The sequence below is a fragment of the Aspergillus fijiensis genome (genome assembly GCF_003184825.1).
Source record: "Aspergillus fijiensis CBS 313.89 unplaced genomic scaffold BO72scaffold_21, whole genome shotgun sequence".
NCBI classification, from domain to species: domain Eukaryota; kingdom Fungi; phylum Ascomycota; class Eurotiomycetes; order Eurotiales; family Aspergillaceae; genus Aspergillus; species Aspergillus fijiensis.
The window spans coordinates 254,936-280,431 of NW_024468997.1; the positions used below are offsets into that span (position 1 = coordinate 254,936).

Here is a 25,496-nt window from a genome sequence, read left to right on the forward strand (position 1 = left end):
CACCCTTCGGTATCGAACTCCAGAACTATGCAATTGAAGGCCAAAGAACGGAGTCTAGTTCAACAGACACAATGTAAACAGCTCCCTTCTGTGGTGGGGTTCTCGTACCACAATTATGTAACATCGGACCGGGACTGACCAGTACCTGCCTTAGTGAGTCACGGGCGAGGGGCACGTCATTAAATTTCATCTTATCCCCCCCCCACGATCCAACCCCGACATCTCCAACAACACCACCAATCCACAGAATCGCTGCCATCATGAGAAGAGAAGACATCACCTACATGGGTGCCGGCCCCGCCGCCCTCCCGACCGACGTTCTCACCACCGCCGCTGAGGCTTTGTTGAACTACCAAGACACTGGCTTGTGAGGCGCTCCGATCCCGGCGATCTTATCGCCAATCCGTGCAACCATTTTTTTCTCTGACAGCTCAATTCTATAGGGGTGTAGCAGAGCACAGCCACCGCAGCGAGCTGGCCTCGAATATCCTGAACACTGCCAAGGCTGACCTCGCCAACTTCCTCGACATTCCTTCCTCCTACGAGATCCTGTTCATGCAAGGTATTTGCGGCACTCCTTCGTCATTGCGGCTACGGCTCGGTCGTCTGACTCGTCCATTGCAGGTGGTGGCTCCGGCCAATTCGGCGCAGTCGTCTATAATATCGTATCCGTTTGGGTCGAGAAGCAAAGACAGAAGATCGTGAAGGAACACCCCGAGATCAGCGAGGAGGACGCGCTGAAGGAGGTTCTCAAGAAGGTCGAATCGGAATTGCGGTTGGACTACCTTGTGACTGGATCGTGAGTGTCCCGACCGATCAATTACGGCGCTGTTGGACTAATGGCCTGCGCAGATGGTCATTGAAGGCCAGCCAAGAAGCTGCCCGCCTCCTCGGACCCGAGTATGTCAATGTCGTCAGTGATTCGAGAACGATCAACGATGGGAAGTTCGGCAAGATTGCGGACGAATCCACCTGGTCGTTGAGCCCTAAGGCTGCTATGGTGTACATGTGCGACAATGAGGTAGGCACCCGGTGCTCCGACCGTGATTGAAGCCCTGCTAAAATGTGTGCCTTGGAGACTGTCGATGGTGTCGAATTCCCTGGCTTCCCCAAGGTGCTGGAGCCCAAGGGCACCGACAATGACCCCATTGTCATCGGTGACTTTTCGTCGAACATCCTCTCCAGACGGATTCCGGTCGAGGTAAGGATGACCTGAAATGTCGTTTTAGCATGCGCTAACTCGGAACAGAACTACTCCGTCATCTTCTTCGGAGCGTAAGGGCAGATCCATACCATCCCCTCAATTATGGTACTAACCCCCAAAAAGTCAGAAGAACCTCGGTACGCCTGGAGTTACTGGAGTGATCATCAAGAAGGACCTCCTGCCCCCGGTCTCTCCTCCCGCCTCTCCCGCTATCCTGCGCAAGCTCGGTCTGCCCATTGCGCCCACCATCCTCGACTACTCCGTCATCGCCAAGAACAACAGTCTCTACAACACTCTGCCCATTTTCGAGTATGCAACGTGAAGCTCTTTCAACTGTGCGTGGCTGATGTCATCTAGTGTCTACATCGCCGGTCAGGTGTTGAAGAAGCTCCTTGCCGAGTTCCCCAACAAGGTTGATGGACAGCAGGCCGTTGCCGAGAAGAAGGCGAACCTTATCTACCAGACTCTCGACGCATACCCTGAGGTCTACCGCGTTGTCCCGGACAAGAGCGTCCGCTCGCGGATGAATGTCTGCTTCCGTGTGACCAAGGTATGTCTACCGCAGAAACGAAGCTGCACGCGAAATGCACTAACCCGAGCAGGGTGGCAACGTCGACGAGTCGGAGAAGTCTTTCTTGAAGGGCGCTGTTGAGCGTGGCGTTACCGGTCTCAAGGGCCACAGAAGCGTCGGAGGTAAGTTTAGTTGTTGGTTGGCATCGCTCATGATGGTGTCTAACGAGACGTCTAGGTATCCGCGCCTCCAACTACAACGCGATCCCCGAGTCCGGCGTTGAGAAGCTTGTTGCCTACTTGAAGGAGTTCGCTGCCTAAGAGGTCGTTGAGAGATTAAAAGTGATATCTGCACATAAATAGCCATCATGTTTTGATGACTGGGCGTTTGGAGGCTAAAAGGCTAAAAGGCTATAAACAGAGACTGAGAATATATTCCCGAGCTCTTACCAGGTCTGGCTCAACAGTCAACTAATATAATCTCGTATTTCTCACGAAACGGACCACCCCGTACTATATGTCGTAAGACCAGAATCCAAAGAACATTAGAAGTAGCACTTCTTATCTGCTCCTTACCATGCCAGGGCCGAAACTCGGCCCTGCGAAACTGTTCAAAACAGGCGGTGGCAGGCAGAATGGCTCGGATCTAAAAAGCGGGTTACTCCCGATGAACAACGGGCGAATCTCGGCCTGCGAGACTGTTCAAAATAGGCGGTGGCAGAACTAGAGCCTCGAGTGCTGACCGCCCGAATGGCAGAATGGTCGCAACCTCGCTGCAGAACCCAGCGATTATGAGGCCAACAGCTGGCCAAAACGGAAGGGCGAAACTGTTCTTTTCCTCACCGCCTTCTCGGGCTCGCTCTCGCGCACAACTTGGACTGAGTGACAAAGCAGGCAGAAAATACGAGCGTGTTCTCGCCTGAGGCAAAAAAAAAAATGATTAGTGAACAGTTGGGGCCGAGGCGGAATCCCACGAATCCCCATCCCGCCTCCCAACAAGACAACTTCGTTTTCTGCATAGCCAAGAGTTATGCGTGCATTAGCACAGGCCTTGGGGCGTCCCAGATTATATTACCCAACCGTTGACAATCTGACCGCGCCGATAATCGCCCCGTTGGGTGGCATCCTTCTTGCTGACGATGCTGATGAATCCTCGCGCGTGGCAACCGGCTGATAGCATACAAACTTAAGTGTCCGTCTGTATAACAGCTCATCTGCGGCTTTTATATCTTTCGACAGAGTAGCATCCTGTCACCTAAGACATAAATACCCCCCCACCTATGATGCTATGGCGCATCTGAATTATGCCGCAACACAACTTGAAGAAAGCGCAACGGAAACCGACGCCACTTTAGTGCCCTGGGAGACTATTCACGATCAGTTCTTTGGTTCTACCCACCCTGCGTCGGATTCCATGGCGTCACCACAGATCACCTCGCTGCTCTCAGCTTGTTCGTACCCGGTGCCCGAGTCTGCTGAATCGTTACCTGGGGACTCTACCCAGCCAATCTTATTCGGTGGCATCATGTCCGACCATGTCTTTGAGATCGATAGTACTTCAAGCACAATCGACAGCCAGCAGACGCATGCAGATCATGTTGTAGCAGAGCATCCCAAGCGCCAACACACCGAGGTTGAGAAGCCTGCATCGGGGGCAAGTACGACTGCTAAACGAGGTCGGCCTCGAAAAGTACTCGATGAATCCATGGCGGAAGACCCTGAAGAGGTATGTCTTTGTTATCATTATCGCCTGACCCGACATGCAGCTGCTTAAATATTGCTCAGAGGCGACGGCGGCAGATCCGCCTTGCGCAGCGCGCCTATCGCTCGCGGAAGGAAGCGAACATGTCTTCCCTTAAGAGTCGCATCGGAGAATTAGAGTCCGTGGTCGAGCAGATGAGCTCGGCTGTACTTTCGCTCAGCGACCAGCTCGTTCAGTCCGGGGCTTTAGAGTCGAACCCTCACCTGGCCGAGCATCTGCGCCATACCGTGCAGACGTGTCTTAATCTGGCGAAAGATGCCAACAAGGACGGAGCAGACTCGACAGCCCTGGTGCCCTCGTCAGCATCCTCGAGAACTAGTTCTGCCCAGTTCTCTGCTCCGGGGAATGGGTTTCAATTCTCGGTGCCTATTGACTTCGGGAAGACCTACCCTCCTGTTCTACCCATCTTCCAATCTGAAAAGCAGATGACGCCATTCAGGCCGGCTCTCAGGCCTCCTCCCCAGCAGCTGGTGCTGCCGGATATCCAGGAGATGGAGCTGTCTGTATTCATGAGTCGATTGCACATGTCGTGCATCTACCACGGCTGTCTTGCCTTGTGCGACGACAACATCAGCACGGAGCGCATAATGAGACACTTCTGCTTGCCTCTCACCATCGTGGACCGTAAGACCCTAACGGGCCTGTTCTATGCTGCGCTTAACACGAAAGATGGAAAGAAACGCTACGAAGACTGGAAGGACATCCCTTTCTTCAGCCTGGGTGGAGCAGGCACCCATTACCCGTGGACTGCCGCGAAGGCTGGATTGGCGAGTTACCTACATCGGCCTGGTGTTCGATGGGTGGTCTTGCCGGAGCCTCTGCTAGAGTTCCCACCGCATCTACAGAAAGTTCTCGCGGGCGATTGGTTCGACATGGGTGACTTGGAGGGCTACCTTCGTGAACAGGGCGTTCGCCTGTTTGCACATGCTCCGCCGGAAGTCGAGAAGGATTCCTATCAGCCTGCTCCGGCGGTGAATGCGAAGCGGTTAATCAAAAGTATATGCTTCGAGAGTTGAATATCGTGTTGAATTATCTGCTAACGCGATCTAGTTCTGTCGGGGTGTGGCATTTGCCTTGGATGGACACCCGGCTTCCGTCGTCGCGATGTGGAAAAGGCTCTCCGAGAGTGTACTGGGGGCTGAGGTATGGACTAGGTGTACTAACTTGGAAGTTGAGGCAGGCGGTGGCCTTCGTTTCGAAGAGCAGACCGGTTTCGCGTTCTCCATGCATGTGATGTGACACGGGAGGGAAACTCAGCTCATTTACTGTAACAGGGCCTTCTCCCGGCACGCCTGCCTGAGGTCGGATCTTCCCTGCGAAGGTGATCGACTTCTTAGTAAAGACCGCCTTGCAATAACTCATGCGATGTTAGGACTGTGAGGAGCGTGTGGTCGTTAAGAACCGTCGACAACAAGTGCATCCTACGTGTCTGGGAAGAATGAGCACTTGTCACAAAGCCACAGTCGGCGACCGACATCACCAAGGAACTTTCTTCCGGTGATTAGGAATCGTCGCGTGGCTCTAAGCTCGACATGCGAATGACATACCGCCGCCACCATGCGTCGCTTGTGTTCGACCTTGAATTCCATCGAACGTCCTAGAATGATGTTCGCGGCAACTCTACGATGGTGGATGTAATAGGTCGGATTCCACCATTTTAGCGATGGTCTACGAAGTTTCTGACAACCAGTCACACCCTGCGGATCACAGGGTCTTCTATGGAGGCTTTCTCAAACTGTGGCCAACCGTACAAAAGCCCGCAACATGCCCCATTCTTGGTCCGGACATGACCGAATCGATAGACCAGGCATTGACCGAGTCATGCAGGTCGCCAGGGACCTGAATAGCGATTCCGATCCCACAAAGTGTACAATTAGAGCGAGCAAAGTCCCTAGGTCGACCAATTCTACCCATAGCACGAGCCAGGGGTTCTCTTGGCTGAGCTGTACCTGAAATCGAGCAGTCAAGTCATGACTGTTCCCCTGTGTTAGCCACCAAAGTCAACAGTAGCGACTAGCGAGGGGGATACGAGAATCCGAGACTAGCGCGGATCAGGGTTCAATCTGGAAGACTACCGGAGTAAACTGGCGAGCACGGAGATTTTCAACCCTGCATGTCAGATTTTAGGCCTCTGTCAAGATAGGATTATCATGTGTCATGACACTCATGTGAGATGTGGGAGCAAAGCCAAGAGAATATGACAGGCGTTGTCAGTACTGCGTGGAGGGGGAAGCAGTCCCCATAGCTAGATGCATCACAGGTCTGTCTTTGTCCCGCCAGCACAGTCGGCTGAAAACCTCTGTGGTCGCTAGAAATACTACTACTACTGATAAGTTACGGCTCTTTGGGCCGAGGGACCCATAGAACCACAGGACCACATGTCCAGGACCGTAAGGCCGTCTCCATCGGATTGGCTTGGCTTTTCTCAGCCCATGGGCAGAACACCTGCTTTCTGGGTAGCTCAGGGGGAAGCTCGGGACAAAAATAGTAGACTTTTGTTCGTGCTGGGAACGGAGATTTGGTTCAGGGAAAGTGGTTTGTCAGTGATAAGGAATGATGATAAGAGTTGAGACTGGAGTAGAAAAATTGAATGACCTTAGGAGTTGGAACTAAGGCCCAATTTCATGGGATAGATGAGCATAGGAAATCTACATGAGGTGATCGACTCCTGGAGGGAGATGGGAGGGGCGGTCAGCCACGCGTCGGCGCGGTTGAGCCACAGCAACGCGGGAGAATTTCCCCCACCCCCACCCCCACCCCAGCCACAGTTGACGCTTTCTCAAGGCATCAGCCAGGCAGCCAGGCAGCCAGGCACCAGTTGAATCGTGCCGCGGATACGCGTTTCTGACATTCTTTCTTCCGCAACAACCTCAGTTACTGGAATGGCATCTCCAGTCGCCTTCGTTTCTTCATCGATTATCCATTCATTCAGTGCAGATGATTGCGCAGATGATTGCTGAAGGAAAGGTAATTCTCATACACGGTTCCAGTTCTCTTTGATGCTATTCTTGTCTCTATTATTTCTCTCCTCCACTTGGTCTCAAAGAAACAACGGCGTCGTCCGTGTTGCTCCACCCTCTCCGTGTCTAGAACTCTGGACTCTGGACGGACTCAACCCCGACGCGGGAATGGAGCATACGAGCATAGTCTATCTATCTCGTCGACGGTCAACCTGATAATCCCCGCCCGCCATTAAGATTTGGTCCTCGCACGATGCCTTCTGCTTCTGCCTCGGACTGGTGCCCCGGATCGGCAATTCTGCCCGCGACGCTGCTGGACCGGTCGAGAATGTGAACGGGCTGATGGTTGCCCCCCAAGCACACCATCGTCTATCTCCCTCCCGCTCCGCAGCGCAGCAACAACAACACTGCTCAATTGCGATCGGTCAAAGATGCAATACAATCAATAGATCAACAATCCTGGTTCATTCTACATATCTACTTGTCCGTTGCATGCAGAACTCGACCAGCTAGCAGCGCAATCACACCCAAGACAGTCTCCTGTTTCATCTTCCCCCTCGGGCAGTCTCGTCGCGTTTCAGGTTTCCACCACCACGTCTCTGCTCTGTTGTTCGATCCACCCGACATGCCGAGCCCAAGAATGAAAGGAAAACTAAACTCATGCAGCTCCGCGTGCTGATTCGTTCCGTGCCTGGAAAGCCCGCTACCTAGTAGTAGTAACGCGGCACGAACCACCCTTTCTCCCCCTCTCCAATGGCCGTGTTCCGTTGACGCTCGGTGAATGGGCCCAGCCGACAATGACTAGCCGTTTCGCTATGGCCGGCGACAACCATGCTGGTCCGCAGCCACTCAACATTGAAGCTCTGGCTAGGCAGGGTGTGTGTTATGGTTCTATTTAGGATTTTACTATCCTATTATATTATTGACCGACCTGCCCCCAGCCGTGAGCCGGGTTTCGCATACTTCCTTTTCTCTTGGTTCGATGTACATTCCCTTCCTTTGCTCTCTCTCCCTTTCCGATTGTTCATAATTCCCATACATTCTTTTGTTTCCTTTCGCTGCAGATTGATTTCTGCGCCTCGATCTCTCGTTCTCAATCCACGTCATCGGCCTTGAAGGCTGTTGTCTATCATTCCTTACCACCCTTACCGACGCCAATCGTTGCGGGAAAGCCTCTTCCGCGATCTCATCTTCTACCTATCCCTCAGGGCCTAGTTTCTTTAACATTTGCATCGCCCTCGCTCGCTTGACCTCACTCCAGTGACGATGCCTTCTTCATTCACGCTTCTCAGCTTGAGCTCACTCGCTCTTATCTCGCCTGCCCTTGCCTCCAGCTACAACCTCGTTCAAACCTGGCAAGGCGAAGGTTTCCTTGAATACTTCGACTTCTACACCGGCGCGGACCCCACGAACGGCTTTGTCACCTACACTAACCAAAGCTATGCCGAGAGTTCCGGACTGGTCAAGGTCAATAACAATGGCTCCTTCTACATGGGTGTTGACCACACAACAAAGCTAAGCACCACCGGACCCGGTCGTGAGTCGGTCCGCATCGAGAGCAAGAAGTACTATGACCACGGACTTTTCATTATTGATCTTGCACACATGCCCGGGAGCGTATGCGGTACCTGGCCTGCTTTCTGGTCGACCGGTGCCAATTGGCCAGCCGATGGTGAGATTGATATCATCGAGGCTGTCAACCTGAACACGGCCAGCGAGATTGTCCTTCACACTAGCGGCACCTGCGATGTCTCCGCCCAAGGTGATATGACTGGCACCCTGACCGCCACGCACTGTGGTGAGGATGCTGGAACCACGGGTTGTGTCGTCCAGAGCTCAGAGGGTTCTTCAGGCACCCCTTTTAACGAGCAAGGTGGTGGTGTGTATGCTATGGAGTGGCAGGAGGACTACATCAAGTTCTGGTACTTTGCTCGTGACTCAATTCCCACGTCGATTACTGCTGGCACCCCCGATATCTCTGCCTTCGGCACTCCCATGGGCCACTTGCAGGGCTCTTGCAACTTCGCCGAACACTTCAAGTCTCAGAAGTTCATCTTCGACACTACCTTCTGCGGTGACTGGGCCGGTGGTGTTTTCCTCTCGTCCGGCTGCCCTATCAGCGACAAGACCAGTGCTACCAAGAGCTGTGTTGCCTATGTTGCCGAGAACCCTTCTGCTTTTGAGGAGTCTTTCTGGGAGATCAACTACATCAAGATCTTTCAGACTGGTAACTCGACTGCCTCTGCCTCTGTCTCTGCTTCTGTCGCTGCCAGCAGTGCCACTTCTGTTGCTCAGTCTGTCTCTACCGCCAGCGAGACCGAGTCTGTCGCCTCTGCTACTGTTGCCACGACTTCTGTTGCTAATGCTGCTACCAACGCTGCTGCTACCGCTGCTTCTGCCAGTTCTGCTGCCACCGATGCTGCTGCCACCGCTTCTTTTGCTACTAACGGTGCTGCTACCAATGCTGCCGCCACATCTGCCGCCACCACCGTTGCTCCCGCTGCCGCCGCCGAGTCCGCCTCTGCCGATTCCGAATCCACTTCTCAGGTCGCCACTGTCGGTGTTATCTCCGTTGCCGGTGAAAACTCGAGCTCCGTGTCCAAATCCACTCGCTATGTGACCGTCACTGCTACTGCCACTGTCTGCTCTGCAGAGAGGACTGGTGCTGCTGGTCTTACCGGCGGAAGCGCTTCCTCTGGGTCTAACGCCAGCGGGGCCGGTTCTTCTCCTGCTGCCTCCTCGACCACTGTCAGCGGTGCTAGCGCTCAGGCCAACGGCTCTGGGGCTGGCTCTGATTCTGACTCCACTGGCTCTACTGGCTCTACTGGCTCTACTGGCTCTACTGGCTCTACTGGCTCTACTGGCTCTACTGGCTCTACTGGCTCTACTGGCTCCACTGGCTCTACCAGCTCTACCGGCTCGACCGGATCCACTACCGGCTCCTCTACCGGCGCTTCTGCATCTGAAGAGTCGCGCACTGGTTCTTCCGACAACACCCCTTCCACTGGTGGCTCGTCTACTCAGTCTAGCACCGGCTCGTCTCCTTCTTCTACTGTCAGCGGTGCTAGTGCAGAGTCCAACGGTAGCCAGGGTACTTCTACTGGCTCCTCTGGCAACACTGGCAGCTCTTCCAACGGCTCCACTGGGTCGACCGGCTCAACTGGTAGCTCTTCTGGAAACACCTCCGCTGGCACTTCCTCCACTGGCAGCTCTTCCGAGTCTAGCACTGGTTCTACCGGGTCTACCGGGTCTTCTGGTCTGACTGGCTCCGAGTCTACTAGCTCCGGTTCTACTGGCTCCTCTGGCAGCTCTACCGAGTCCAGCACTGATTCTACTGGTTCTACTGGCTCCACTGGCTCCGGCTCCACTGGTTCTACTGCTGGCGCAAGTGCCGAGGCCAACGGCAGCTCGGGTAGCTCCGCTGATTCCACTGCCTCTGGAGCAAGTGCCGAAGCCAACGGCAGCTCAAGCAGCTCTGTTTCTGGTTCCGGCTCGGCCTCTGCCCCAAGCGGTGCCAGTGCTGAAGCCAATGGCAGCTCTGGTGTCTCCGCATCTGCGGCTGCATCTGCCAATGGCTCTACTGTGAGCGGTGCCAGCGCCGAAGCCAACGGCCAGGGTAGCTCTGCTTCCTCCAGTGGAAGCCACGGATCCGGCTCTTCTGGCGTAATCCCGTCCGGTGCTGATGCCGTCGGCTTCGGCGCCTCCAGCTCTGCCGTGCCTTCGTTCTCCGTCGCTCCCTCGTCTAGCAGACTTGCCGCCCCTGGCGTTCCCACGAGTGCTCCTACCTTGTCTAGCAGCACCTCTGGAACCTCCAGCTCGGGCTCCAGCTCGGGATCTGGCTCCAGCTCCAGCTCGGGCTCCTCGTCTGCCACTACTCCTGCCGCCGCCCTCTTCACCGGTGGTGCTAGTAAGATGTCCCTCGGTGCGTCCGGCATCGTTGGCGCTCTCGCCATGATCTTGCTGGTTTAGAGCCACTGACATAATTGTTTAAATGTTTTTTGTTGCCATATATCCCATGGAAGTTCTCTTCCCTTCATCGTGGAATCATGTATTATAACTTTGTCCACTTGCTGGTGCTGGCATGTTGATGGCTGTTGCTACAATACTGCTGGCTTCAACTTTGTTATTTGCCAGATCTAGATAGATTAAATAGTTGAATCAATTGAGTCCGAAAGATTGTTTAGAATAGTTCAGAAGTGATAGTGTAGACAATGAGCTTCACAGAAACGCAGTATAGCCACAAGGCAAACCGTCAGTTGACCCAAAGCACGGAAGTATTAGCTGTCGTACCAGGAACCTGTCAGGGAAAATCAATGACCAGCTTGTTTCATCAGCAGTCCGGTTCCACATAGCCACAATGCCATTTCGAAGGAAGCATCGACCGAGTGCAGCCTCGACACGAGAGCCAGGGGCCAATGCAGCGCTTGTCCACACCGTATCCCTGACTCTTCTCTCTCCAACCCATCCGGAAGCAAAACGAACCGAGAAGGCGCCATTCAAAACATGAGTTACTGTAACCAGCCCAGTCCAGTCCCATCCATCCAGTCCAGTCTCCGACCCAGCCTCCACATCCCTCGGTGCTTCTCACGGTGCGAAGGTAGTCCCCCCATCTGGCTTCGAGTGCCGTGAAACCGACCTTCCCAGTCCGTGACCCCATGACCGCGCCGCGGCCGCCGCCACCCCCTTGCGGTAAACCAATATGACAGCTCCAACTGACAACCTTTGGTCCATCGGTTCGGGGCTCAAACTCCAATAAAGCATGATAATACGATGTTAGTTGTTAGTTGTGCAGAGGAAAAGTCAGAGGACGGAAAGGCAAGCTACGCTGGCCGTGGATTCAATTCATATGCACTTTTCGGGGTGGGGTTGCGTGGTCGTCGTGGAGTGCTTGTTCTACGATGGGGGGGGGGGTGCCGTGGCGACGAGGAGCAGGCTGTGTGGTTGGTGCGTGCGTGGCGGATGAAAGATCCCGATACCGATACCGATCGTGACCGCTGCGGCGGCACTGAGGTGAGGTGTTTAGTCTATTTGGAGGGGGTTACGTTGCAAGATGGTGGTGGTTATGCAAGGGGCGGAAAGTGTATGGGTTGGAGGTCTGGGGTTTGGAGCCGAGTTGGAATTAGTAACGTTCGGTTACCTTTTTTCTTTGGTGCGTTGCGGTCGAGGGATAGTTGGAGGAGGGTGGTAGGAAGTCAATTGAGGCTGCGCTGCTGCTGTTGTAACACCTCAAACTCAGTAAGGAGGTTTCCTAGGATTGAAGGCAACTTCGTGTTCGCCGGAGACTCTGGATATTGTGCTGGAATTTCGTGTTTGGGTGGTGGATGAGGGAGGCATCAGTGGTGGAAACAAAGTTTCTAATTTAGTTTATTGGACCTGTCAAAAAACCCTAACCCACGCAACACCAAACTGTCAACCTAACGCCGACCTCCCCTCATACCTGTACCATCCCCATCCCCATCTATCTATCTCTCTATCAACTTCCCTACCCGGATAGGTTATGTACCAGTAATTTCCAGAGACGCACAGACACCACCCTATTCACAGTTGAAACACCGATCACTGTCTTTGCCTCTAGAGCACCCCCGCCCCCCCCTCCTCCCCACAAATACCCAAACCATAGCCCACCGTAGAGAATAAGATTACTGCCTTGGCTTGATAACAGCCTCGATCACCGACTCCATCCCGGGATTCGTATTCCAAATTCCCGTCACCTCCAGCCCGGCCTTCCCCAACAGATCCCGCCACTGGCGCTCCGAGCGCTCCACGCCCGCCCCGATGCTCATCATCTGGATATCCAGCGAGGCCTGCAGCAGCGGCACGTCCGTGTCGGGCAGGACCATGTCAACAATCAGCACCCGCGAGTGCGCGGGGTCCATGGCGGCGACGGTGTTCTGCAGGATGCGGAGGCAGGTGGCGTCGGGCCAGTCGTGGAAGATGGCACGGAAGTAGTAGGTTCGTGCGGCTGCCACCGTTAGCATATACTTGGCCGGTGACCGCGGTGCTCACCGAGTTTTAAGCCGGGGCGTAAAGTTGGATGTCGCAAGGGGTGGGTGAACCCCATACACCACCACAACCCACCACCACCACAGCCCCACAAGCAAAGCTCCACCGAGAGAGGGGGGAGGGGAAGGGGAAAGTACCTTTGACAGCCTGCTCCTCCAGAAAGCTAACCCCCATCGCCTCAATCCCGCTCCCGACATCCCATTTCACCACCTTCGGTAGATCCTGCAGCACCCGCCGCCCGGGGAGATCGGCGTACCGGGCCTGAAACGCGAGCAAATCGTGCCCTTGGTTCCCGCCCACGTCCACTATCAACACCGCCTCCGGGTCATCCTCGAGTGCCGGCAACGCCGGATCGGTCAGCCGCGCCACCGGATACATCTCGAACCACTCGGGCTTCCCCGCGCGCCGACTCGCCATGTACGAGTTGAACCGCTGCTGGCGCGGCTGGTGGGCCGCCAGCCACTCGAACTGGCTGGCGCCGACGGCCCATTTCATGGGCGCCTGCGCGTATTCCTTGGGGGTGGTGTAGGCGTGCGTGGCGAAGTAGGTCGGGAGGGTGGAGAGGGTTGGTAGTGTTAGGTCGTAGCTTTGGGCGGGGTGTTAGTGTTTTTTCTTGGTTTTGAGAGGGACTGTAGGTTTGGTGGTGGTTTGGGGAGAGATGTTGCTGCTGCTGCATAGGTACGAAGGTAAAGGGTAAACGTACATGCATGGCACCCCGTCCCGACCAATGGGCGCGATCAGCGCGGCGGTCTTCTCGTTGGCGGCGTAGTGCTCCGCCGTCGGGGTCGTGCATAGCCCTAACGAGGCCACCACGCGCATGAGTCGGACTGTGCACACCGTCAAGCATCAGTAAGGGCATGTGGATTATTGTCTTGGTCTGGAAAATGTGGGTGGGGTCAAGCACCGATCAACGCCCGCTCTGCGCCGGTCTTCTCTGCCAGCGCGGTCGCCGACAGCCCGGCGGGACGGTGGTCCATGAGCAGTGGGAATAGGTTCATGTCCATCACTGTACGGAGGGCAGCGTTCTGCGGGGGCTTTTTTGGGGTAGTTAGTGACGAACGGGGATTACTGCTGCCAGGTGTCAAGGGCTCTCACCTGGTAGATTAACCGCAGCAGCGTCTCGGTCGGGCTCTCAATAGCGAGGCGCAGCTGGTCCACCAGTCCCAGCAGCTGGAAGTGGGATTTGGCCGTCCGGTCGGGGCTCTCTTCCTGCAGTACGGCTTGCTTGATTTGCTCGAGGAGCGGGAGGAAGGATTCTGGTGCGGTGGGCGTGGGAGCTTCGTTGCTGCTGCTGCTGCGGCCGCTGTTGCTGCTGTCACCAAGGGAAATCGGGGCCATGTTGCTGGACCGGTGCTAGCAAAAGCAAAGACAATCCAGAAGAAGTGAGGGCCTATGCTTCATGCACAGGCAGGATGGCAATGACAGTTATTGCAGTTCGACAAGGTTTGTAGAATGTCTACAGCGTGTCTAGGGCAGCAGTATACGCAGGCAGGAAAAAAAAAACAAAGTCTGAGCAGTTGGTTTGGTTTTTCCAGCGGTGGAAGGAATCTCGGGGGGTGTGAACAGCGGTGTGAATTATCGGGCATGGTCCCTAGGGCTTTTATATCGATGGACCCTGCACTGGGGGGGTATCCTTGATGCGGCCTGATGCGTGCAGCTATCCGTGCAAGACGGATGCGTAGGGGTACTCTATCAGTATAGGGTATAGGGTTTCCAATAATTTGCTGATGACAGGGCTAGACCCCGCGAGGGGGGAGGGGGGCGAAGGATTCGGAGATTTAATTTAGTTTTGGGGGTGGTCTTTTTTTTCTTTTTGGGCTTCAGAAACGAAACGGGAGAGTAGACGGATTACGTGGGACGGTGTTACACGTTGGATGCACTTCCAGCAGGAGGTGAAGCTGCAAGACAGGGATTATCTCTGTGGGGGTTGAATGGGTGCACGTTGAAACTGGTTTTCTGTCTCAATACCTCGGAGCTGAATTAGCACATTGGGTTCAATGGTGGTGTTCACGGTGATGTAGTATACTTCGTATCTTCAATCTATTCTGCAAGCTGAGGAATATTTGCACGCCAGCCGAGTGGGATTACATCAATGGGGCGAACAACCAGCCAGACACAGCTGACTCAGAAAGAATCCGACCGTGATGCATTCCACCCCCCCATCGGGCGTTATCAATGCCAATCCCTCCTTCGGAGAGAAGCTTCCAATCGTCTTCCTTCCCGGGGTCTCCAGCGCCACACAGCGCCACAGCGTCCAGACGGTGTCCGTCATTCTGCGCCGGGATAGTATCACATTCGCACACGATCGGAAACCTGACATCTACGCTGCACAAATGATCTACAGATCGGGCAAGTCGTCATCCTCGCCCATCTCCGCCAGGTGTGTCTCGTCACTCTGTCTCGTCGCACACAGATAGCATCACCTTGAAGTCACGTAGATGAACTTCCCCCCTCTCTCACGCGGAGAGAATGCATGCACGAGTCGAGTTTCCACCATTCACACGAGGTCATCCACGGACCCCGTCTGATCATGCGAGATACGACCCAAGTTCATCCCGGGATCCTGGATAGGACTGTCTGTTGGTAGTTGTTTTAGCCGCCGCGATGGATCCCTTCCTTCGTATGGAGCCCGTCTCCATATCCATGGATCAACCTCCGCGAGCAGCGAATGGGCTGTACCAGCTGAGTGGAGGGGGAGACGCTCATAGCGTCGCGATCGCAGGTCACCTGGAAAGTCAATCGGATGAAAATGAGTCGAGTCGAACGAGCGACCGAGCGAGCTGCGAGCAACCACCAGATTGAGAGATCGTCAACACCTCCATGATTCGTTCTCAGCACGTTCCCCGCGATTCAGGATTTCTTCAAGGCAGTACTCCGGTACTCCGTTTGTCTAAACATGTGCTTACTTGATGGTCTTGGTGATGGACGATCAACCGAGGCAGGCGATAAACCCGGATAGATGCTGCCGAATCATAGGTTTTTCGTTGCTTTTCTTTTCCGGCCTCATCACCAGCCTCGATTTGTGGCTTTGGTTGATTCTCGAAAAACCCGACGGAAGGGTTTACAGTAGGACCTTTTTTCCTTTTTTTTTGTTTTTACCATAGTCCAGAAATGAACAAAGGACGGTCAAAAAGTCCCAGACATGGACTCTCAGTCAGATGATTGAGATGCCGAAGCCGGGATGGACCACCACCCTGGTCTGTGGGACCGAGGATTCAAGAATTTTTTTTTCTCTCTTTGCTTTTCTGTTACACAGGGATGATCAGTGGAGGGAAAATGGAGGGGGGGGGGGACTGACGACACGAGATCATCCAATTGCAAGAGAGTGATTGGGCGAATGGATAGCTCATGCAGCGAAAGACGCAATATTGCTGCTGCTTGTTGCTTTTTCCGGGCGTGGCGGTTCGAATCTACCCCTACCTGCCCCATCCAATCAGTTTGTCCAGACGGGCTGAAAAAAGAGGATCAAACAAGTAGCAGAAGACTCGGTGAGGCCTGGACATCTGGGAGGAAAAGAAAGCAAATCGTCGAGAGGAGTGATGAGTGTCAAACATGACAAGGCGCTGTTGATTGAATAGGCCAGTGGAAAAGGACGGGTCGGGCCCATTGTTTGAGGACAATAATGGCGGGAAGGGAACGGGAAGAAGGCCTTCCCCGAGCCTTTCCGGAAGATCTCAGGGCTCGATGGGGTCGTATTATACTAGAGGGGAGTTGCTGAGAGCGAATCAGATTGCAAGGCTCTATTTACCTCCTTCAAGTGGTCTTTAGTACGGAGTATCCTGTGGATAGATCCTCGATCAATTTGTACGGTACCCAATAACAGAGTGAGTCAATAGTCGCCGTGTCTCCACCCGTACTCAGCTCCCCTACTTGGGCGGAGAATCTACGGATAGAATTGACCCATTGAGCCATCTCCGGGACGAATTCTTGATAAAGCAGAGTCCAACTTTGGATCGGGATGATCTGTCACTTTGCGATACTGTGACTGACAAAAGGGAGTCAAAGTACAACGCGGGACCGTACAAAGTGAGGCGGAGAATTTGTCATTCCTTCAGCTTGCCAAAAGTACCCTGCAGCAGAAAAGGACTTAGTCAACACCCACCACCACCCAGACACTCAGATAGGCGCCTTTGCTGCAGAATCACCTATCTGCACGCGCAGTTCGTGCCTTTTCGCCAACTTGCGTGAACTATTTTCTTCTTCTTCTCCCCCCCCCTGCCCAATTCCGGTAGTGTCGCCGAATAAACCGTGGACCTCTTCCAGTCAAGTGGAGTTTCTTCAGCTTGGCCGGTAAGCTCTTCGCCACACGGCCACTCCGTCAGCTCCACCGAACCAGTGGACCATCAAAATTTCTTGTGGTCTGAATTTCTATTCAAGGAAAAACCCAAAGCTAAAAAGGAAGCTTGTGGACAAGGATGAATTCAGTTACGGAGACACCAGTCATTCATTAATTCTTGTCGCAGTATGACTTTCCCGTAACAGTGGGCCTGTGTCTCCCCTCACATTCCGCTTGCCTGCCACCGCACCGCGATTCACCTTCCATTGGCAGACATCTGTCATTTCCCCCCTCTTCTGCCCCCCTTGGGCTGAACCATATTTCCCCACTGTGCTGAGAGATATTGTGGACAGAGAAAGTAATAAATCTTCGTCATAAGCATCATCATTTTAGGCACCAAAAGGAAAAAACCAGATTGATCGTCGATCGATCCGTGGGGCTTTTTGGATGGCTGATGGAGGGCCAGGGGAAACCAGGTTCCTGGAGCCGACAACCTGGGTGACTGGAGCATCATCCTGGTCACATCCTGGGCGCATCCTGGCCACTTCCCTCTTTCTAGACGCAGGTTGACGAGGGTCGAGAAAGAAAAAGGTGGACGGCATCATGCAGTCTCACGCAACTCCTTCATCATCACTGGCGATCGCCTGGCAACCCGCTCGTGCAGTCGCCGCTGCAGTGTGACCGGCCATCCATCACCCTCAGTAGTCGGATACCTGCCCTGACCGACGGGAACTGCTAGTAGACTGGGTAAATAGGGTCAGTACGCGACTCGTCCCGATCGTGCTTAATGGGGCTGGGCCCGATCTGGGCCCGTGCGATGGGTTAGAGTTAGGGCTTGAGCTTCTCTTTCTGCGCCGGCACTATGGAGTACGAGTACTCAGTCACTCTCCACTACTCTCCCCTCCTCTCCTCGTCATCTCCCCCCGACCCACGCACGTCATGGTCACCAGAGCAAGGGTAAAAAATAGAAAAATTAAAACAAGAAAAAAACAAAAAAAAAAAAAAAAAAAAGGCAAAATACGAAAAAAGAAAATCCTCCACAGCCAGTCCTGATTCAGACCGCATACCAAATTTCACCGCTTCGGATCTATGATGCCACGGGATTTATAGGGGTCGGTTTCATAGCCGGCTTGCCACTGGTATAGTTACCGCTACTAACTTGAAGGATGTGTGAAGTTCCCAAATCGGGGTATCGAAGTGGCTCCGTCGAGTGGCAGTACGGAGACGGGGTTCCATGCCTCTTACACCGCGCATCTGCCGTCCTCAGGTTTAAAAGACTCATGTCGCGCCCGGTGATACCTCTTCGAAATCATTCTGACCCACTACACCACCCTGATTCTTCACCATGGGTATCCCTCATCATGAAGGGACCTCCCACGAGAGGCTCAAGCCCTCTTCGCCCGAACAGTTGATCGCCCGCTTCGGTCGTCTCCATCTGCTGGATGACTTGATCCGTCTACGGGCAGCTGACCCCATCCAGCATCCTATCCTTGCCTACCCCAAACCCTCCCAAGACGATACGGTGGAGTACGAGTACTTCTCCGGGTTGGACCTGGATTGCATGGTTGATCAAGCCGTGTGCACGCTGATGGACTATGGCTTCAAGCCAGTAAGTCACCGATTCTCTCTGGTCGAGCAACGCTGACCGAATGACAGCCCCGCCAGGATGGCGCCATCGTGGCGCTGTTCACGCTCTCCGACCTGAACATGGTCGTCACATTCTTTGCCCTGAGCCGACTCGGCTACACCGTGATGATGCTGTCCCCGCGTCTATCGGCATCCGCCTGCGTGGCCCTGCTCGACATGGTCGGCTGTGACACCATCCTGTACGGCCAGGCCCCCAACATCCGCACCACGATGGGGGAGATCCTGCGCCTGAAGCTGGTGGCGTGTCGCCCCATCGTGCAACGACCCTCGCTGGACGAGGATGTCGAGGAACCGGCCATGCTGGTGCTCCGCCGCAGCCGCAGCCCGGAGACGCAAATCCACAAGATCGCCCTGATCCTGCATTCCTCCGGCTCGACCGGCAACCCCAAACCCCTGTACCTCAGCCACAAGGCCCTGATGACGCATCCCATGCGTGGCCCGGGCTACACCTCCTTCAACTCCCTTCCGTGGTTCCATCTTCACGGGCTCTCCACCGCGCTCCAGGCCATGTACATGCGCCGCACCGCGTACATGTGGGACGCTTCACTTCCGCTGACAGCCCGCACGGCGGTCGCTGCCCTGGAGGCCGCCCGTCCGGAGTCCGTGCAGGGCGTACCGTACCTCCTGCAGCTCTTGGTCGAAAGTCCTCGGGGGTTGCAGGTCCTGCGCCGCTGCGACTCGGTCACGTACGGGGGCGCCCCTTGTCCGGATGAGCTGGGCGATCGGTTGGTCGCAGAGGGGGTGAAGTTTGGCGGGTCTTTCGGACTGTGAGTTTTTTTTTCTTCGACAGCGATTTGTTTGCGGTTGCTGATAATCAATGATGTACAGAACGGAAGCCGGACTAGTGGCCGAGTCGATCTCCCGCCCTGCCGACGATCCCTACTGGAACTACATGAAGTTCTTCGACAACATCCGCCCCTTCATCTGGATGAAGCCCATCGGCGATGAGCTGTACGAAGTCGTCTACCTCCAGGGACATCCCGCCCTGACCGCCTCGAACTCCGATGATCCGCCTGGTTCGTATCACTCGCGCGACGTCTTCACGCCCCACCCTTCCATCCCCGACCGGTGGAAGTACGTCTCGCGCATCGACGATCGGATCACGCTGGTGAACGGCGAGAAGGTCCTCCCGCTTCCGATTGAGGGCCGCATCAAGCAGAACCCACTGATCGACGAGGCGGTGGTGGTGGGCGTGAGCCAGTCGGTGCCGGGCCTGCTCGTCTTCCGGGCGGACGGCTCGCACCGATACTCGGACGCAGAGTTCCTGGACCTCGTCTGGCCCACGGTGGAAGACGCCAACGCGCACGCGGAGCAGTTCTCGCAGATCTCCCGGGACATGGTCGTGGTGCTGGCCGCCGACCGGGTCGTGCCCCGCACGGACAAGGGGTCGATGATCCGCGCCCAGGTGTACTCGCGATACGCCGAGGTGATTGAGGGGATGTACAACCGCATGGAGCAGAACGCGCACGGCACCCTGCAGCTGGACCTGCAGGCCACGGAGGAGCACCTGCTGCGTCTCTGCCGCGAGGAGCTGGCCATGCCCCGCCTCGACCTCGAGACGGACTTCTTTGCCGAGGGCATGGACAGCCTCAAAGCCATCCATCTGCGCCGGCTGATCCTGCGCGACTTCCGCCTCGCGAGCAGCCGGAGCATCAGCCACAACATCGTGTTCGAGACCGGCAGCATCGCCCGTCTGGCGGAGTGCATCTCCGCTGCGCAGAGCGGGCACTCCGATGAGGGGGTGGCCGCAGACGAAGACGAGCTGGCCATGATGCCGGCGCTGATCGAGAAATACTCGTCGGGGTTCCCGGTGCACACCCCTCGTCCGGCGGAGGTGTCCAACACCCGGAGCGTTGTAAGTCCTAACCCAGCCCCGCAGCATTATTATCCCCCGTGCGCCAGCGCTAACATGTGCGCAACCAGCTTCTCACCGGCCCAACGGGCTCGATCGGCGCGCACACGCTCTACAAGCTCGTCAACGACGACACCGTCTCGCGCGTCTACTGCCTGACGCGGCGCAGCGACGCGAAAGCCTCGATCCTCGCCTCCCTATCCCAAAAACACCTCAGTCTGCCAGCCTTCCGCACGCACAAGATCGTCGCCCTCACCAGCGCGCTCGACCAGGCGCACCTCGGCCTCGACCCGCACGTCTACCACGAAATGCTCCGCTCCGTCTCGCTAGTCATCCACACCGCATGGCCCGTCAACTTCAACCTCCCGCTCAGCGCCTTCGAGCCCCACCTCCGCGGCCTGCACAACCTCCTCCGCTTCTCCCTCAGCGTCGCCCTCCCCGCCCCCGCCGTATTACTGTACTGCAGCTCCATCTCCACGGCCCTGGGCTCCCCGCAAACCCTCGTCCCGGAATCCCCGGTCGCCGATCTCTCCGATGCCCTGGAGATGGGCTACGGGCGCTCGAAGCTGATCGGCGAGCGGATGGTCAGCGCGGCGCGGCGCACCGCGGCCGCGCGGGCGTTCTCGCTCCGCATCGGCCAGGTGTCGGGCCACTCGAAGCGCGGGCTGTGGAACGACGCCGAGGCCCTGCCGCTGATGCTCCGCTCCGCGCTGACGCTGGGCTGTCTGCCGCGCTTGGACGGGGTGCAGTGCGCGTGGCTGCCGGTCGATAAGCTCGTCGCCGCCGTGCTGGAGATCGCCCGCGCCGTGTGCTCGCATACGCCGCCGGCGTCGCGGCGGGGGTCTTTCTCCTCCGCCAATTCCGAGGCGGAGAGGGTGGATGGCTGGTCGGAGGATGATGATTCCGTGTATAACCTCACGAATCCGCATCGGTTCGAGTGGGAACACCTACTGAAGGGGCTGAAGAGGTGCGGGTTCGATGGGTTCCGGACGGTGGGTTTTGCGGAGTGGTTGGAACGGTTGCGGGAGAGCGAGGCGCGCGGGGAGGAGGGGGTGAACCCTGCGGTCAAGTTGGTGGGGCATTATGAGGCGATGTATGCAGACGGCAGAAAGGAGCCTGGGTTCTGTACGGACCGGGCGGAGAGGGATAGTGTTACCCTGCGGAATGGGAGGTTGAGAATCGTCGAGGATGGGATTCTGGGACGCTATGTTAGGGATTGGATGGGGAGGTGGCCCAGACCTTAGGTGTTGAGGAGGGACAGAGTGAGGCTCTGGTTCTTCGATGTTTATATTTTGTTTGCCCTGTACAGATTCTGGGTGGGTTGGTTTGTTTCTGTCCGGGATAGAGAGATACCATGGTGGATGCTAGTGTTTAAATCATTCGATCAAAACAGATTGTTCTTTTAGCTCTTTCTCAGCATTGTACATTATTCTGATCGAAACACTGAAGATTCAATACTAGTAGACAAAGCACAGCAACTGAAAAGATATCCGGCTACCGCAACCGGAGTAAATCCGATCCGAGGCGCTCCTCCGCTCCCGCAACCGATGATCTCACTCAACCTTCCCTCCCGTCAACCGTCAACGTCACCGTCACCAAAACCACCATCTACCGTACCACCTCCCTAACCACCAACCACTCTCGCGCATCACAACACACACAATGGGCCTCATCCGCCGCGCCCTCAAACTCACCACCATCGGCGGCACCGCCACCCTGGGCGCCTTCTTCTTCGCCACGCGCAACTCCACCTTCGTCCCCCTCCCCACCACCGACCCCATCTTCCACACGCCCGGCTATCAGACGTTGAACCCGCACAACAACCCCACGAGCCACGACCTGTGCATCCGCCGCGTGCGGCTGGCCGACATCAACCCCTCGCTGCTGGAGAAGAAGGGCAAATTGACCGAGGCGTTCTGCGCGGGCGTGTGGAGTGGTTGGGGTGAGTTCTCCTTCCTTGCGCCAGCTCGCTTGCTACCTCCCTAGCTAGCGCACCACCTCCCTTCCCTTCCCTTTTCCCCAATTCCCAATCCTTCCACCTACAATACTAATCCCTCCGATAATGTTAGGATACGCCTACCAACGCCGCTACCTCTCCAAGAAATACGAATCCCCGGCCACGGCCACGGACCTCTGGACCCGGGAGCAGCTGCGCTCCGCCACCTACGAGGTCGGCACGCGCATCACCGACCACTTCGAGGTCGTCGAGAAGACCCCCGAGCGGATCGTCGTGCGGTGCGGCGACTCGCCCCGCAAGACCGGGGTGCGCGACTCCGACGGCCTGTTTGAGATCTCGGCGGTCGTGAAGCCCGAGGAGGGCGTTGCCGAGTTCGGGCTGAAGAGTGTTTTCTTCAAGGGGACGAAGAACGACACGGGTGCGGACGGGGCTGGGGCGCCGCCCATGCCGGCGCATGTGTTTTGGTTGCATAAGCAGTATACGAAGTTGTGGATGGAGACGGGGGTGCGGAATGTTTTAAGGTGATTTCTGTGGATTGGTTGATGGGGTGAGGGGTTTGACGGGTTGGAATTGGGGTGGGAGCTGGGGGCTTTGAGGCACGGGGCTGGTATATATACCTTGGTTTGTTGGGGTGAAGTGAGGGTTGGTTGATGTAGATGTAGATGTAGGATTTATGGTCGGTCTATTTGGTGTCAGTGAAGTTTAGATTATGCTCCTCAACCATTGGGTCAATCTGTGGCCTGTTTATTCTTGAATCGGATGGCAATGTGTCTTAGAACTGGTGAGCCTGTCAGCTAGTAGTAACTCATTGTCCAGGGGCAAAGGGGCAAAGGGGCAATGGGTCAACGTGGGATGTCAGCTCACTCGGACAGAAACCCGCCGGAATTGGACCGACCCCCGCACGGGATGCTGCTCCTTGCCATGCACCCCCACGTTTCCCCGCCCCCAGTCGACCCCATATCTTCTACATCGCCTGCAGGTGTCTGCACCTGTGCTGGAAAATAATCTCACAATGTCTGACAAGATCGAAGTCCTCCTCTTTGGCCTCGGCGCGTGAGCATCCACCATCCCCGAACCAACAGGAATTGACTGATTCAAAACCAGCATCGGCTCCTTCTACGCCTTCATCCTGCGCAGCTGTCCCCGCGTTCGTCTGACGGTCGTCGCTCGCTCGAATTACGGGGCTGTCAAGGAGAATGTACACCCCCTTTCTCGAATTTCTCGCTGAAATGAAACTCGCTGAATGCAAATGTCTAACAACGAATAGGGCGTCCTGCTGAAAAGCGCCAACCACGGCGAGCACCGCTTCCACCCGGACCGCGGTAAGCATTCACCATCCGCCCAGAGGAAAACCACCTGGATGCTAACGACGGCACAGTAATCCGCTCGCCCTCGGAAATCACCCCAGACTCCGCCACATTCGACTACGTCGTCTGCACAAACAAGGCCATCGACGTGGACGCCGTCGCCCGCGTCCTCGCGCCAGCCATCACGGACCGCACCGCGATCGTGATCATCCAGAACGGGGTGGGCAACGAAGAGCCGTTCCGGCGCCTGTATGCCGAGAACCCGATCATCTCGTGCGTGGTGCGTATTCCCCCTACCGTTCTCTATCTGGTCCCACACTGGAAGAGATACTGCAATCTGATCCCCCCCCCCGGGGAATATCTCTCTCACTTGACACACCGATACTGATCTTCGAAATGGAAAGACATGGGTAGGAGCCCACCAGCCCACCCCGGGAACAACAACGCACACGACCTCCGAAGCGACGCAACTGGGGCTCTACCCGCCCACCAACCCCTCCGCAGTCCCGAGTCTCTCGACCTTCATCGACCTCCTCAGCGCCCCGGCGAACCCGCACCCGACGCCGCTGACCCCGCTCGCGCCGGACGCCCTGCAGCGCACCCGCTGGGAGAAGCTGATGTGGAACTGCGCCTGGAACACGCTGACCACCCTGACGGCGCAGGACTGCCAGGCCTGGCTGCGCTCCTCGGAGGAGGCGCTGCCGCTGACCAAGCGGCTGATGCGCGAGGTGGTGCGCGTGGCGCACGCGTCCGGCGTGGCCTTGCGCGAGGCCCTGGTCGAGGAGCAGATCGCCCGAATGCAGGGGCTCGGGGCGGTGCGGACGAGTATGCAGACTGATCGGGAGTTGGGGCGGCGCATGGAGGTGGATGTCATTATTGGGACGGTGGTGGGGCGGGCGAGGAGGGTTGGGGTCGATGTGCCTGTGCTGGAGACGGTTTATGCGTTGATTAGGGCGGTGGATGGGTTGGCTGGGGGTGGGGGAGGTACCGGGGAGGTTAGGGGGAGGATGTAGGTTGGTGGTTGGGAGTAGTAGCGCTAGGTTGGCATTGGTAATGGGTGAATCGTGAGCTTGGTTGTGTTGTTGGTGGATCTCCAATATTCGTGCGAATCTAACACAAGTCAATCGGGTGTGAAATCTTGTGTGGATTGTCAACGGATGATTATCGTGATGGCGAGGACACTGGGCTAGTACTCGTTGGAGAATGGTCAATTACTGATTCTTCTCATGGGAAAAACTTGTAGTTTGACTGTTGCTGAGTGGCCAAAATGCGCTAATGTAGCTTCCAATTGTTGTCTGCGGGCGGATACCACCTGCCACACAATGAGCGGGACAAGTAACATGTTAGGCATAAGACTGCGGCAGAAGAAGACGAGGACAGCCCGCTCAGACTCCGCTCCTCGTCTCTGACACATCACCTTGTAGTGGAAGGGACCTCAGCCCGGCACATGATCTAGAACAAAGAAGCTGGAATAAGACCGACCGCAGCCCATCTCTCGGGAAGTCGGTGGGGGAAGGTATAAGATGTTCTCCCTGATATGATGTCAATGTATCCCATCAAGGGCATTATTTAAGGGAGAAAAAGAGAAGAAACAAGCAATCAGCACAGACCAGGCTCCGCTCGCTTACCCGGCCCCGCTGCGGTGGGCTGTCGCGGGCTGTCGCGGGCTCGGCAAGGCCCCGCTGCGGTGGAGCTCAGGAGCTGTAAATTACGAAGCTTGGTCGGTATTACCATGTCATGTAAAGTACAGAGCTCCACATCCAGCCCCATACGATACAGTACGTAACTTACTACTCCTCATACATCTACTAGCTGGCCAATCAGACTACCGGTGCGTACAGCAAAAATGAATATCTTGATTATCACACATAATCAAGATTGTATTATTGAGAATGTTAGAACTGATATATTCTTCAAGGCCCTGAGTAAATTCTACATAAGATTCAGGTTGAATACGACTCCCTAGATAAAACCCATTCGATCATCGCTCAGCTACCGGCCCCGGAACCCTAACGGGA

The 25,496-nt window shown here is 55.9% G+C and overlaps 8 protein-coding genes across 8 annotated transcripts; 6 read left to right on the plus strand and 2 right to left on the minus strand.

Moving 5' to 3' along the window:
• The first annotated feature begins 72 nt into the window (after nt 1–72).
• BO72DRAFT_447797 (O-phospho-L-serine:2-oxoglutarate transaminase) lies at nt 73–2,199 on the plus strand. The gene is made up of 10 exons (XM_040944637.1): nt 73–367; nt 444–562; nt 625–799; nt 853–1,021; nt 1,079–1,201; nt 1,250–1,275; nt 1,328–1,513; nt 1,562–1,754; nt 1,807–1,897; nt 1,953–2,199. The coding sequence occupies exons 1-10, from the start codon at nt 261–263 to the stop codon at nt 2,033–2,035; spliced, it is 1,272 nt and encodes a 423-aa protein (XP_040801658.1). The 5' UTR covers nt 73–260; the 3' UTR covers nt 2,036–2,199.
• Nucleotides 2,200–2,850: 651 nt separating this feature from the next.
• On the plus strand, nt 2,851–4,499 carry BO72DRAFT_102695 (bZIP transcription factor). The gene is made up of 2 exons (XM_040938885.1): nt 2,851–3,440; nt 3,500–4,499. The coding sequence occupies exons 1-2, from the start codon at nt 3,003–3,005 to the stop codon at nt 4,490–4,492; spliced, it is 1,431 nt and encodes a 476-aa protein (XP_040801659.1). The 5' UTR covers nt 2,851–3,002; the 3' UTR covers nt 4,493–4,499.
• Nucleotides 4,500–7,702: 3,203 nt separating this feature from the next.
• Nucleotides 7,703–8,659, plus strand: eng2 (putative GPI anchored endo-1,3(4)-beta-glucanase; the record flags this gene model as incomplete). The annotated part of the gene is made up of 1 exon (XM_040941244.1): nt 7,703–8,659. A coding segment is annotated over one exon (957 nt), but the record flags the coding sequence as incomplete, so codon positions are not given.
• Nucleotides 8,660–12,045: 3,386 nt separating this feature from the next.
• Nucleotides 12,046–13,992, minus strand: BO72DRAFT_485853 (S-adenosyl-L-methionine-dependent methyltransferase). The gene is made up of 5 exons (XM_040947912.1): nt 13,535–13,992; nt 13,344–13,473; nt 13,143–13,266; nt 12,577–13,025; nt 12,046–12,398 (listed from the first exon to the last, which is right to left on the minus strand). The coding sequence occupies exons 1-5, from the start codon at nt 13,775–13,777 to the stop codon at nt 12,076–12,078; spliced, it is 1,269 nt and encodes a 422-aa protein (XP_040801661.1). The 5' UTR covers nt 13,778–13,992; the 3' UTR covers nt 12,046–12,075.
• A 1,745-nt stretch (nt 13,993–15,737) lies between these two features.
• Nucleotides 15,738–16,088, minus strand: BO72DRAFT_447802 (uncharacterized protein). Its single transcript, XM_040944638.1, has one exon. It carries the CDS (start codon nt 16,044–16,046, stop codon nt 15,873–15,875), a length of 174 nt encoding a protein of 57 aa, XP_040801662.1. The 5' UTR covers nt 16,047–16,088; the 3' UTR covers nt 15,738–15,872.
• A 1,642-nt stretch (nt 16,089–17,730) lies between these two features.
• On the plus strand, nt 17,731–21,605 carry BO72DRAFT_485854 (putative NRPS-like enzyme). The gene is made up of 4 exons (XM_040947913.1): nt 17,731–18,324; nt 18,372–19,129; nt 19,191–20,217; nt 20,286–21,605. Exons 1-4 carry the CDS (start codon nt 18,061–18,063, stop codon nt 21,456–21,458), a joined length of 3,222 nt encoding a protein of 1,073 aa, XP_040801663.1. The 5' UTR covers nt 17,731–18,060; the 3' UTR covers nt 21,459–21,605.
• Nucleotides 21,606–21,787: 182 nt separating this feature from the next.
• On the plus strand, nt 21,788–22,926 carry BO72DRAFT_447804 (uncharacterized protein). The gene is made up of 2 exons (XM_040944639.1): nt 21,788–22,156; nt 22,284–22,926. Exons 1-2 carry the CDS (start codon nt 21,877–21,879, stop codon nt 22,694–22,696), a joined length of 693 nt encoding a protein of 230 aa, XP_040801664.1. The 5' UTR covers nt 21,788–21,876; the 3' UTR covers nt 22,697–22,926.
• Nucleotides 22,927–23,146: 220 nt separating this feature from the next.
• Nucleotides 23,147–25,448, plus strand: BO72DRAFT_477244 (ketopantoate reductase family protein; the record flags this gene model as incomplete). Its single annotated transcript, XM_040947426.1, has 6 exons — nt 23,147–23,224; nt 23,276–23,369; nt 23,439–23,493; nt 23,550–23,758; nt 23,883–24,442; nt 25,445–25,448. Exons 1-6 carry the CDS (start codon nt 23,184–23,186, stop codon nt 25,446–25,448), a joined length of 963 nt encoding a protein of 320 aa, XP_040801665.1. The 5' UTR covers nt 23,147–23,183.
• Between the last annotated feature and the right edge of the window lie 48 nt (nt 25,449–25,496).

What these genes read in the sequence shown, in the direction of transcription:
- BO72DRAFT_447802 (XM_040944638.1), bottom strand. Translation starts at nt 16,046, where the DNA reads ATGGGCCCGACCCGTCCTTTTCCACTGGCCTATTCAATCAACAGCGCC.
- BO72DRAFT_447804 (XM_040944639.1), top strand. Translation starts at nt 21,877, where the DNA reads ATGGGCCTCATCCGCCGCGCCCTCAAACTCACCACCATCGGCGGCACC. An exon ending in GGGCGTGTGGAGTGGTTGGG is followed by an intron (nt 22,157 to 22,283) that starts GTGAGTTCTCCT and finishes CGATAATGTTAG; the next exon opens with GATACGCCTACCAACGCCGC.
- BO72DRAFT_447797 (XM_040944637.1), top strand. Translation starts at nt 261, where the DNA reads ATGAGAAGAGAAGACATCACCTACATGGGTGCCGGCCCCGCCGCCCTC. An exon ending in TGTACATGTGCGACAATGAG is followed by an intron (nt 1,022 to 1,078) that starts GTAGGCACCCGG and finishes TGTGCCTTGGAG; the next exon opens with ACTGTCGATGGTGTCGAATT. An exon ending in AACACTCTGCCCATTTTCGA is followed by an intron (nt 1,514 to 1,561) that starts GTATGCAACGTG and finishes GATGTCATCTAG; the next exon opens with TGTCTACATCGCCGGTCAGG.
- BO72DRAFT_485853 (XM_040947912.1), bottom strand. Translation starts at nt 13,777, where the DNA reads ATGGCCCCGATTTCCCTTGGTGACAGCAGCAACAGCGGCCGCAGCAGC. An exon ending in CGCAGAGCGGGCGTTGATCG is followed by an intron (nt 13,267 to 13,343) that starts GTGCTTGACCCC and finishes CGGTGTGCACAG; the next exon opens with TCCGACTCATGCGCGTGGTG. An exon ending in CGGGACGGGGTGCCATGCAT is followed by an intron (nt 13,026 to 13,142) that starts GTACGTTTACCC and finishes CCCCGCCCAAAG; the next exon opens with CTACGACCTAACACTACCAA.
- BO72DRAFT_102695 (XM_040938885.1), top strand. Translation starts at nt 3,003, where the DNA reads ATGGCGCATCTGAATTATGCCGCAACACAACTTGAAGAAAGCGCAACG. An exon ending in TGGCGGAAGACCCTGAAGAG is followed by an intron (nt 3,441 to 3,499) that starts GTATGTCTTTGT and finishes AATATTGCTCAG; the next exon opens with AGGCGACGGCGGCAGATCCG.
- BO72DRAFT_485854 (XM_040947913.1), top strand. Translation starts at nt 18,061, where the DNA reads ATGGGTATCCCTCATCATGAAGGGACCTCCCACGAGAGGCTCAAGCCC. An exon ending in TTTGGCGGGTCTTTCGGACT is followed by an intron (nt 19,130 to 19,190) that starts GTGAGTTTTTTT and finishes AATGATGTACAG; the next exon opens with AACGGAAGCCGGACTAGTGG. An exon ending in TGTCCAACACCCGGAGCGTT is followed by an intron (nt 20,218 to 20,285) that starts GTAAGTCCTAAC and finishes GTGCGCAACCAG; the next exon opens with CTTCTCACCGGCCCAACGGG.